Source organism: Lepisma saccharinum, chromosome 6, assembly GCF_977018435.1.
Source record: "Lepisma saccharinum chromosome 6, izLepSacc3.1, whole genome shotgun sequence".
Taxonomy (NCBI): Eukaryota; Metazoa; Arthropoda; class Insecta; order Zygentoma; family Lepismatidae; genus Lepisma; species Lepisma saccharinum.
The window spans coordinates 56,750,791-56,763,557 of NC_139234.1; the positions used below are offsets into that span (position 1 = coordinate 56,750,791).

General features: G+C 37.3%; 1 protein-coding gene across 3 annotated transcripts in view; it reads left to right on the top strand.

The window, feature by feature from the left end:
• The window catches only part of Ltn1 (E3 ubiquitin-protein ligase listerin), a 123,071-nt gene that overhangs the window by 64,015 nt on the left and 46,289 nt on the right, over positions 1-12,767 (top strand). For all 3 annotated transcript variants that reach the window (XM_083123974.1, XM_083123975.1, XM_083123976.1), the window contains exons 15-19: positions 1,214-1,578; positions 5,946-6,180; positions 7,793-7,945; positions 8,570-8,710; positions 8,959-9,107. In XM_083123974.1, the coding sequence (XP_082980100.1) occupies positions 1,214-1,578; positions 5,946-6,180; positions 7,793-7,945; positions 8,570-8,710; positions 8,959-9,107 (1,043 nt within the window). The remainder of the gene's footprint in view (positions 1-1,213; positions 1,579-5,945; positions 6,181-7,792; positions 7,946-8,569; positions 8,711-8,958; positions 9,108-12,767) is intronic.

Below are 12,767 nucleotides of genomic sequence, written 5' to 3' on the forward strand. Positions count from 1 at the left end.
TTCCCCTAATGTGCAAATGTGTTTGTATCTTTACTTTCTAGACAAGCCTCGTATAAATGATCAACACCCCCCCCCCCCACTCCAATTATCCGAGACTTCTAAAAATAGCAACTAATTACCAGTTTACAGAGTAAACAGATCTCTCACAATTAGATGCATGAACTGGACCTAATAGGCGGCAGTTAGAAGCAGTCATCCACTGTCCCTACCCTTGAAACTGGGTCCTGATAATCCGTCATTGACTTTCACAGCACGTCTTGCTTTTTTTCCTTAGAAATTCATTATCATACTTCTTGCTTGTTGTTGAATAATTTTTGATACAATATTCCCCCTAAAAAGTCGCTTCTGTAGTCATTTCTTACTGACACTTGAGTTTCACCTCTCCCTTATGCTTTCCTGCTTTTTACGTTTCCCGCATTTTATTTATAGGCCCCTGAAAACATAAAATCGAGGTTTGACTGCATTGGGCATTTGCCATGGAGACATTTTTTAAAAAAGTAACGAATCTGTAGTGAATACTCAGCCAAGGTTCAGACGTCACTTCAGTGTTTTGTCTACATGGCCAAGTTTGCAACGGTGATGTTGGTCCTTGGCCTGTATTTCATTTAGTCGTACTGTTACTGTCAATTCAAATTGCTACGTTTCAATGTTGCACAATTACCAGGGACCAGAACTTGGCAGAGTACGCCAAGTATAGTTCCAACAGGATGGGGCAACATCACATACAGTGAGGACATCAATGGCAATTGCCAACAGCAATATGGTTTCCGATCAGAAAGAAGCGATTTGGTGCCAAATTAACACCATGCCCCCAGTAATGATTTAGCAAACTTTGCAGAGCTTCACAGACAGACTCACAAAGTGCATCCACAGAAATGGTCATCATTTGGACGATTTTTTTAAAAAAAAATTCCCAAGGTATGTTCGCCGACTTCCCCTCTTTTACTTTTGTAAATGACACAGATATCTGTATTCAAGGATACAATGCAATACTTTGTAGCTATTCACACAACAGAGTAGTTTTATTTCATAATCCATCAGATCTTTTTGACAGACCCTGTAAGCCTCTGTGGCACATTTGACTGCCACATGGGGGAGGTCCAGACCCATTAAGGAGTATCTAAAGTAGCAGTTACAGTAATGTTATTTAAACATTGTGTTGAACTTTGGCAATTTATATTTGTTACATCGTGGTTTGTTTTTATGATTTCAGTGATATGGGCTCCCGTGAATTGAAGGAGATTCATCTGATAATTCAGTTGACTCAGTACCTCAGAACTATTGTGAACAAAGTGCCTTCAGTCATACAAAATCATCATTGGGATTTCATCCTATGCTCTCTTGCTTCTTGGGCGAAAAGTATTGGATTAACTATGAAACACATACCAAATAATAAGTATGTCGTGGCATGCATGTCGTCACTGTGCCAGTTGATTTCTTCTGTAACAGCTTTCATGGGTAAATTAACGGAAGAAGTGGAAAGAGAAAGATACCCACAAGAACTCCTTACTGAGTGGAATGAGTTTTTTGCTGAACATGTGTATGTTGGGTTGTGCTCATTGTTCAGCCATATTGCAGGTACGTATTTTTTTCACTGATAAATACACTTATAATTAGGAAGTGGATTTTTAGGTGCTAAAAGTAGAAGAATATTTATTTTTTAGGTTCGAAAAACATTGGACACATGTGGCTAGAAGTAGAAAATATTTTCATACAATATATCAAACAAATAAATAGATACTCACCAGTAACAGCAGGATGTTAGTTGTTTTTGTTGAATTCTGTTGATTACAATCGTATCACGTCACAGGCGTGATTCGAACCCAGGACCCCGGGCATCATAAATAAAGAAGCTAATCATGTTATAAAAAGGGGTCCCGCTGAAGTGTTGGAAAATAGCTTCTTCAAAGCAAATCACGCTAGCGACCTTCAGTGGAGTTGTAAAACTTTGCTGACATTGCACTAGGCCGGAAGAATATGAAAATCAGTAAATCAGCGTTTAGGCTCAGAAATGGCCATTGGCAAGGGACGCTCCGAGCCAGCGGATTTTAGCAATCGAAAGTTCGAATTTCAGTTAAATAGCTCGAGAGAATATTTCTCAGTTCAGTTGGTATTGGAAATCTATCGCGAACACAGTCGTTGCCTCAGAGTTATACTAGCAGTTGTACTAAGAAGTTATGGCATGAATAATTGTTTCCTCTTACTTACCGATCGATACAAAAGGAGTTACAGGGAGGAGTAGTGGGTTATCATAGTTTATTTTAGGAGTGTGGTATCTACGAATCTTCGAGATGATCTTCACATCAAGTACTACAGGTAACGAACGTTCCTATATCCTTGTCTATCATTCTCTCTCACCCCTGCCAGACCAGTCAATTGAAGTGTTTAAATCTTATCGTAAGTGTTGTTCTTATTTCACAAGGGATAGCCCCCCTTTACTGGTACAGATGTCAATCTCGCTTAGCGAGGGCTCGAGGCTGGATTAGCCTATCTACGATCCCCCAAATCTTTAGATTTAGATGCAATGAGCAACAATAACATATATTGTAAAACAAAAACAAAAAAACTTAAACCTTTCCACATCGCTCGTAGTCAGACATGCATATTTGAAATGAGGGATGTCTTGCAAACTTTCACCATAAATTTCAACAACATGTCGGGGGCCTTGTAATGATGGGGCCCCAAGTTCAATACTCGGTGGAGACACATAGTAGTTTATAGTAGTTTGGATCCCACTTTAAACTGTAGGTCAGTAGTACAGCTTCATTATAGGCACTGTAGCAGTAGTGATTGGTGTGTTGTGGAGTCCCAAATAGTATAGTAATTTTCTAATTTACATTGTATTTGTCTATTTTGTGCATTTACTCCAAAATTTACATTTACACAAAAAATTCAGAAACTTTTTGGCTGGAATGTCTAAAATATGTCCATTTCATGTTCATTACCAAGAGATGTGTTTGATGTGCTAAAGGTTAAATTATGCATTTCTTTCTGAAATAAGACTTTGCAGATTGTATTGCAGCCATATGGCCAACTTCCTACCGAGTATGGCAGACTTCCAAAGCAACAAGATAAATATGTTTTTACCTAAAAATTCACTCCCTACTTACAATACAATACATGAGTAGAATACTGTAATTGCATCAATTAGCAAAGAATTTCTACTTGTTATGTACTGGAAGTTTGTGAATATTGACACATCAGTTTATAAGTAAAATTACTGATAGTTCTCCTAATCCCATATTCCAGTTAATAGTTTTTAATTTCCTTTTCCCTCAAGTTTCCGCGAAGCTGTTTTACATTATTTTCTATTAATTTCGGTAGCCACTGTCACCATCCTTGTTGGAATTCGTTGTGTTGTTGCTTGGCACGTTTCTGTTGTTTTTTCCTAAATCGCCGTTAGGTGTGCTGCTGTTGCCTATATGTCTGCTGTTCACCAGTGTAAATTGCTGCAGTAACAGAAGCCAGGCATGGTGTGCCTGGCCACAATCTATGTTCAGTTCATGGTTGTAGTGCATGATGGTCTGTGTTTCTTTGATTTTTATGCCTTTGAGAGTGTGTGCTTTGTATTTGACATGTACTTTCTCAATTTTATGGTTGTGGAATTTGATATGCTTGGCAAGTCCACTGGTGGGTTGGGCAGTTTTTGCATTTGATAGGTGCTGCTGAAATATCTTACTGATGGATCTGCCGATGTAATGAGCCTTGCACTCGCATTCAGCATCATAGACACCTGGATTGTTGAGGGGGGAGAGTAAGTACCCTTTATGTTTGTTTATTTGGTCAGCTATTTTGGAGGTTGGTTTGTGTGCTATTTGGATGTTGTAGGGGCGGAGGGTAAGGCAGTTGGATGTGGTAGGATGGTAGGGAAAGGCAGATCACTTAGTTTTGCTACTGGGATCTGGTTGCGATAGTGGAACTATGATGGTTCCTATCTCATCCCTCAGGTCTTCTTCTCTGGAACAGTAGGAGTAGGAGAAGGCTCTTTGGAAGATGTTTTAGCCATATGTTGGCCTTTTGCTTGGGTGGATGGTTGGATAGTGCATGGATATATTGGTTGCCTGCATCTCGTTTTCTGAAAACTGTGGTTGTGAATTTGTTGCCCCCGCCACTGATGGTGAGGTCCAAGAATTTATTTTGTCCTGCTTTTCATGTTCTATGGTGAATTTTAGTCTGGGGTGGATGCTATCTAGTTTTCCCAACAACGGGTTTTTTGTATATGACTATGGTCTCATCCGCGTATCGTTCATATCTGATGGATTCGAGTTCTGGAGTTTGGAGTATACTTTTTTCAGCCAAATGCATTACTATGTTTGCTATGGGAGACGATAGTGGGTTTCCCATGAAAAGGCCTACAGATTGCTCATAGCAATTATTATCAAATTGAAAGTAATTGTGTCTTAAGCACACTTCTAGCAAACCGGTTATTTCCAGTGCGGGGACTTTATTTATGGTCAGCCACCTTTCAACTGATGTTAGGGCTAGGTTTATGGGTATTGAATTAATTATACATGTCCACTATGTCAATGCTTGCGATTTTAGCACTATCTGCTTGCACTATGTATGTTGTCAAGTTTTTGGCAGTGTGGCGAAATACATATGAGAGCTTGTGGTTGAATTGAGATATTTTGTTTTTGAGCCAGTTGGTAAGATGTATGGTAGGGTGGTTGAAGCCAGCTATTATGAGGCGCAAGGAAATTCCTGGTTTATGTGTTTTGGGGATTCCATAAACAATGGCGGGTGATGGGTGGGGGTTGAGGAGAAATTTGTGGTCACTGTTTTGCTGTATCTGTCTGTGGGGTCCTTTGCGATGGTACTGTAGGAGTCCAAATAGCACACAAACCAACCTCCAAAATAGCTGACCAAATAAACAAACATAAAGGGTACTTACTCTCCCCCCTCAACAATCCAGGTGTCTATGATGCTGAATGCGAGTGCAAGGCTCATTACATCGGCAGATCCATCAGTAAGATATTTCAGCAGCACCTATCAAATGCAAAAACTGCCCAACCCACCAGTGGACTTGCCAAGCATATCAAATTCCACAACCATAAAATTGAGAAAGTACATGTCAAATACAAAGCACACACTCTCAAAGGCATAAAAATCAAAGAAACACAGACCATCATGCACTACAACCATGAACTGAACATAGATTGTGGCCAGGCACACCATGCCTGGCTTCTGTTACTGCAGCAATTAACATCGGTGAACAGCAGACAACATATATGCAGACATACAGGCAGCAGCAGCACACCTAGCGGCGATTTAGGAAAAAAACAACAGAAATGTGCCAAGCAACAACACAACGAATTCCAACGAGGATGGCGGCAGTGGCTACCGAAATTAATAGAAAATAATATAGAACAGCTTCGCGGAAAGCGTGAGTACCTTAATTATATATTACCGCCGCGTCTCTCATTCCCATAGTATGAATTCCTTTTCACTTTGTCACTTTTTATTGTTTGTCACTTTTTATTGTTTTATGTGTAATAAAAAATGCATAGTAACTTCTTGTCAATAACAATAAATGTGGCCATGAATGATAGAATGTCAATTTGATATAAAATGGTAAACATGTAGGAATACATTAAATGGTATTGTTGAATTTTCAAGAAAAGCATTAATATAAAGTGTTGGCACAGTCATACTGACTTACCTTGCAAAAAACAGCATGAGAACACAAGTAAAAGATCTCTGAACTTGTACCTGCCCTCTCATCTTGGTGAAGCTTATTCCTTCCTGAACATATTCTTTTCCCCCACCTTTACTTTAACTTACTTCTTCCTCTCCCAACTTGCTTGAATTTATATTGGATTGATAGAATATATAAGTAAATTTTGTTGGGTTTATTGATATTGACAAAAAATTCATATCAGTCCATCCAGTGTACCGAGTTGTAAAGCACACCCAGAAATTGATAAGTTTGCTTTTTCTCATTATAGGGAAAGTAAATGTCCACGTTCCATCAGAGACTGTGCTTCTAATGGAAAAACTGTGTGAGGCCATGAGAGGAGTGCCTAGTGACTGGCTCCTCACACATGCCAGTTTTTTTGTTAAAGATGCCAGTCCAAAAGAGTGCACCGATGATAATGTGAGAAAGCTGATTTCATACTTCTCTGTGCATTTGTATTCACCTGTGAAACAGCTACAGTTTTCTGCTTTTGAAGCACTAATGAAGTAAGATTATATTTTTGAAATTGTCATTATTATCAGTATTATTCTTATTCTCAATCTTTTTTTTTTTAGTTAGAATTGGAATACCTGCTTTTACTGGGATACATGCAGACGATTGACTTATCAGTCAAATATGGAAATATACATTTTTCTTTCAGTGTTATCAATTTAGTGTTACATACTACGTGCATACTACAAACACGTATTAATACTCTTTTTCTTATGGAGATCTACAATTGTATGATGATTTGAATGGAACTGTATTCAGAAATTGTATTTTTTCATATTGATATTTGTACAGTAGTTTGGTTTATCTTGTCACAGTTCAAATACTAATTATTCTTTTATGGTTATCTTGTGGGGGATGAGGGGCGAGGGTGGGGATTGTTTGATTAGAATGCGAAAACAGGACGAGTAATTATTAGTAATGCATTTTTTGCATTGTATTGTTATGTAGAAAATCAATATTTTTACCACCATCAACAGAGAGCCATCTATTGAGGAAATAATAGAGCTACACTAATTGTCCAGTGTTAAATGACAATAAGTCTTCTTAATGGTGCACATTGCTTATTGTACTTGTACTCAGAGGCGTCGCCTGAAGGGGGTTCACGGAGCACACAAACTCCCAACTGAAAACAGGAAAACTTCAATTTGGTTTGTTTTCAGTATAATAAAACTACATTTCAAGCACAATGTTTCAAATTTCCCAATTTCCTCTGACTGTCAACAAGAAAAGCTCATCAGATTAGGCAGTGAGAGCCCGGTGCACATCTGGCACTGCGAACCCCCTCTGCTGTATTTTTCCAGTGTTCTAGCACCACCGAAGGAGCCAAGAAAAACCTAGGGGGAAAACTGGAAATCGGAGCGCGTGTGCCCATAGACAAACCTTCCGAAAGAACTGTCAACGAATGGCAACATATATTTCCTTTCCAATTCATTTCGCCAAAAATTAAGGCCGCAAACGTGCTCAACAACTCCATTGCAAATATTTGTCTCACACCGAAAGGTTTTATGTTTTCAAACACAATATCACCAAAATGAGCAGATTTACACTTACATCGACATTTAAAATAAGTTGCGTAAACCTTTTGCTAATGTAGACGAGTCAAAAAGAAAGAAGACGAAGACACTGCCAGTAGAAACTATATTTATCTTGGTATACTTTTAAATTTGTATGGATATACAGTGCGTCCAATTCCTTGTGAGGCCGAGAGATCTGCTTTTAACTGATGTCAGAATATTTTAAGATTTTAGTTACACGACATTACAGTTATGTTATTTGTTATGATAAGGGGCTGGACCCCATATAACGTGACGGGTGCAAAATAGCTGACGCACCCAAAATTTTAAATTCAAAATTCAAGAGGGCTCGGCCAATGAACTCGTGAGAGGTGAAGTGAGTGTGGCCACCAGCCATTTGCAGAAGCACACACTGCTTTGCTCCACCAACTCGCAGTTTCACCTTCTATGTGCACTTGTTCCACATATTCCTGGGACAGAGTATAACACACTTTTTTTCATACTTCAGAAGATACAATAAATTATTAAAACTGTCTATAATATTTTTAAGTATAATTTTTACTGGAATTTAAGCCAAATGCTCTGCTTGCAGGTTGGTACCCAAAGCTGCAGAAATTGACATGACCTTGGCAGCGGAAGGCTGTGAGTCAGAAGACATTACAAAGTTGAAATTGCTCTGTTTCGAGCTTAAAAATGCTCTGGAAGACACTCAAACAGTTGTTGACACCATGCTAATGGAATTTAGGTAACTCGTGCAGTTTTTACTTTTAATGAACTTTGTAATGTATGAATATATGTATGAGTGAATAATTATAATGGTTAATGTTGAAAGTTCACTGCTTTGGTGAAATGAACCCAGCTGACACCATATACAAGTATTGCATGTAGTTAATTAAGATATAGTACATTAATTTTCTACATTCTGCCATTGAAATTACTCAGGCTAGTTATAAATGCCAAAAAAATTAATCGATGTTCCTTGAAACTGCATCATTGTCCGAGGTCATCGATTGGTTGAAAGTTCCAGTGTGAAGTCTTATCCTGGGCATGAGTGTTCCGTTCTGAATGTTCAATTGATCAATTTAATCTTAATTCTCATCACATTTAAGCTAAAAGAGGCAGAAAACTATGTAAAATGAGAATTTTTGAAAAAACCGTTTAAAAGTATTCATGTGAGACAATCAAAATACAAAAATTGGTGTAATTTAAGCTTGTAATCCAGTTCAACCCTATTAGTATGTATTGTAATATCCACTGGGGACTGACCCTTCCTAAATAGATCTTCCAAGAAGAATCAATTAACAATGCAAGTAATCACCCTTCATTCATGGTTATATTCAACAGAATTGATCTGTATCTCTTGTTTCAGAATCGGTGACCACTGCACAGTTCAACCATATACGGACACATATACATATACAATGGCATATTTGTTACTGTGGAAATTACTCCTGGAAATGTGCAGGTGTGCAGAGTCTGAATTAAGATATCAGTATGCTCATTGGCTCAGGTAAGATCATCGTTGTTTTAATTTTGTAAAATAGCACTGTATTGATAAACTAAGTATATAGGTTTAAATATTATTCTAATTCTAATGGAAAAGAAAATATCCTACAACAACTAGACAGGGTTCCCAGTGACCTGGGAAAATGAAAGAATTTGACCTATGACTGAATCATGGAAAAGCTAGTGATTTTCATTTTGTGCTATTTAATAAATACTCAGAAGGAATTTACTACAAAGTTTGTTTATTTTCAGAAATTCAAACTATTTGAAGAGTTTGCTGAACAATTTGTTTCGACTGATGCCTGAAATGGTCTTGCATTTGGCAGATGCAAAAGTAAACTTTACATCTACTCATAAATTGTCTGAGCTCTTTTCGGTTCCACCAGCATTAGCATATTCAGGTAGGTAAACACTAAGTTCTTCCTATCGCCTCAAAAAATATTACAGTATATGCTCGTTGCCAAGTTCAGATTTCAATATGTTTAATAATCTGACCTCCATTGCATTCACAGGAGATATTTTGATCTGTTTTTGAGATTTTATTTACCACAGTAATGCTGAAATGTAATTATACAGGGTGTCCCTAAGTCCCATTACCATTACAATCAAACATATCTCTGAAACCACATGACATAGAGCAGGGCGTTTTTTTTAAAAAATGTTCTACAGCTCAAAAAGTTTTTTTTTGTATGTCAGTGCACCTCAACATGTGCCTCTCTGGTTGTTCTCAGGATGCCAAGGCGATATTCCACTTCTACCTAGTGATAGGCACCATTGACTAATTAGTCGTTAGTCGAAACAAAATATTGACTAATTAATCAAAACAATTAGTCTACTACTTTTTTGGCTAATATTAGTCGAATTAGTTTTTCGACCAATATTGGTCAAATTAGTCGTTTGACTAATATTGGTCAAATTAGTCGTTTGACTAATATTGGTCAAATTAGTCGTTTGACTAATATTGGTCAAATTAGTCGTTTGACTAATATTGGTCAAATTAGTCGTTTGACTAATATTGGTCAAATTAGTCGTTTGACTAATATTGGTCAAATTAGTCGTTTGACTAATATTGGTCAAATTAGTCGTTTGACTAATATTCGTCAAATTAGTCGTTTGACTAATATTCGTCAAATTAGTCGTTTGACTAATATTCGTCAAATTAGTCGTTTGACTAATATTGGTCAAAGTAGTTGTTTGACTAATATTAGTTGAATTAGTCAGAAATGACTTATTAGTCTAACTTTTAATTGACTTCTATTCCAACTAATGTAAATCCAAAATATTTACTTTTTTATTATTTTGAAATATCTCAAGGCTTAGTTATGCTGAGGCAGGCTAAATGAGACTAAATCTATAAGTTCTAAGATACAAACTGCTCTATAAGTTCTTTCATATTTGCACACGTGCGAATTACTCACTCTGGTAAACTAAAAAGTGTTTTCTAAAAAATAATAAAAACACAAAAAACTGTTTACTTACGTTTTGCGAGTATATATCGTTGTGGTAAGCAATGTTTCGGGGGTCTTACCGCCCCCTTCTTCAGGCTACTTTCTTGGCACAAGTCAGTACTGCATGCTGTGTCAATTATGTAAAACAAGGAATGGGGTAAAAGGTTTAATTTGGAATAAAAATTGCTAAAAGACTTGCCCATGCCTTGATAAAAACTTTCCAAATCCATAATCAACCTGCATAAAGTATAAAAGTTCAAACTTAAAACTGTTAAAAATGTCCTCTCCTCAGTCACTCTTGATGGTATCTGGTTGCCCTTCTTGTGGAATGCAGGAAGTTGCTTGCGGCTATTCCCCTTCCACGTTACTCCCCTCCCCTCCGCCATATCCCTATGTCACTTTCAGCTCGAAATCCCGTTTTTGCTGGGCTGTGGGGATTAGTTCCGGCGTGACATGAAATCCTGTTTTATTTTTCTTACGTAAATCTCATCTTTTAAATATCTGAGTCCAAATTTCATCCAGGTTCCCATCATCCCTCTTCAGTGTCCTGTTCCTTTCTTTGCATATATTAGCGGTCTCGTATACGTTCCTATTTATTAGTTTATTTTCTCTTCTGATGACCTCCCTTTTCTTAATTTTATGCTGTTTTTTTATAATATGTTCAGATAGACGTGTTCTGGGTATTTCCTCGCTAATGTCCTTATCGTGTTCTTTCCACCTCACCCCCATGCTTCTTCCTGTTTGACTGATGTATTATTTATCATGAACACAAATAATTCTGTACACACCCTTCTCTTCTTCCTCTTTTTTTTCTTTTCCATTCCGTCCCTCTTGTACTCAGTGAAATGTTTTTCAATGTTTTTTCGATCATTTCAGAAACCCCTTTGAAATACGGAATCCCCGTAAATCTATATTTCCTTTCCTCTTCTCCTTTTTCCCTCCCCCTCCTTCTTTTCCCTCTTCCTTATTGGTCCCCCTTTCCTCTTTTTTGCAAATTTTGTGTTCTCCCCTTTGTATCCTCCTCATTTCATTCTCTCCATACCAATTTCTCTTTCCTACACCCATGATCCATTTTTCCTCTTTTACCAATTCCTCCTTATAATTACAAAGTATTTTTGCCCTAATGTAGAAATTTAAGAATACATTGTTTTTTGTTCTCTTCGCATGCTCAGATTCTTTATTAATGTATAGGTCCCCTGCCAATGCCTTATGAAAACTCCTGTTCTGAAACCCTCTTTTGTACTTGTAATTTTAAGGATTAAGGGGCATGGGAGCAGTTGTTCCCACTTTTTGCACCACACTACCATTTCAACACATATTTGTCACATATTTTATGCCAAATTTTTAACAGTGTGAAGGTCTCGTGAATAATTTAAATTGACATACATCAATTCTTTTCCTGTCTGAAAAAGAAAAGTAGAACATTAGTTGTTATTGATTTGTGCATTACAGTTGAAATATATTACACCTTAGAAAGTTAAGCAGAGTGTTGTGAAATACGGACTCAAGAAAATTTAATCCTCTGTGTCCAAAGATCATGTGCTGCCATAATTGGTTTTGTATTCTGACATGCCAATGTGACGATTAAGATATGAAATACCTATTATAAACCAATTTTTGGACTGAAAGGAAAAAAAAACAGGATGCGATGAAGTAGTGTCCTGACTAAATCGGGTCATCTGGTAGACTTGAATCAGTAGTGATAAAACTAAAATTACCAAATATTAAACACTGCAGAGTTCTGGAGCCTGCCTCTCTCCACGAAGAACCAATTCATTTATGCAAGGACAAATTCAAATTTCGTGCAAAATCTGAAAATACGTGGGTGTTACTCTCGTAGGTTTTTATAGCTAAGCTTCACATTAAAACATTTCATAGTTCGAAGGGAGGAAATGGCCCCCATTGCCCCACCCCTTGAGTGCGTGGCTGGACATGGGTGTTCCTTATGAGTGTCCATTCACCAATTTCATAATCATCGCTCATCCTCATTGTTGTGATTACTCAAAATTGGCAGAAAAGCAACGCTAAATTACAAAAATACAAATTCCAATACTAGGGGTCTTCAACGCAGCCTTTTCAAGTAATGTTTACTTCCCGGTATGAAAACAAGGGTTACAAGCAATGTCATGATGTAAATATGCTTATCGATAAGGGAATAATTTGAAAGAACGTTACTTATCTCGATTGGGCTCTTAGTACACAGTGGTAAATACATACCTAAGAATTATTTGTCATAAGTTACTGCAGTGACATATCCTCTATCTTTCGTTATTATTTTCCTCTTTTTACGTCGCTTTTCTACCTCATTATGCTGAGCGGGATAATTAAAAAAAGGGGGGAACCCCTTCCTCCACCTGCATACATTCGAGGGTATGCGCTTAAGTCCTGGTACCTTAAATATAAACCAGGATGTCTTTTGCTCCGAATTTACCGGTTCCCCCGTTTTTCTTTTGTGTGTACTTTATTTATGATATTACATATTACATGTATTATAATAACTTTGAACATTGTTTGATTATGTATTTTGGTTACAAAACTTTAGATTGCAAGACTTGTTCTGGCATCCAGAACAGGCTTTATTTACAGAAGTACACAAATAAAATAAGTTGCATT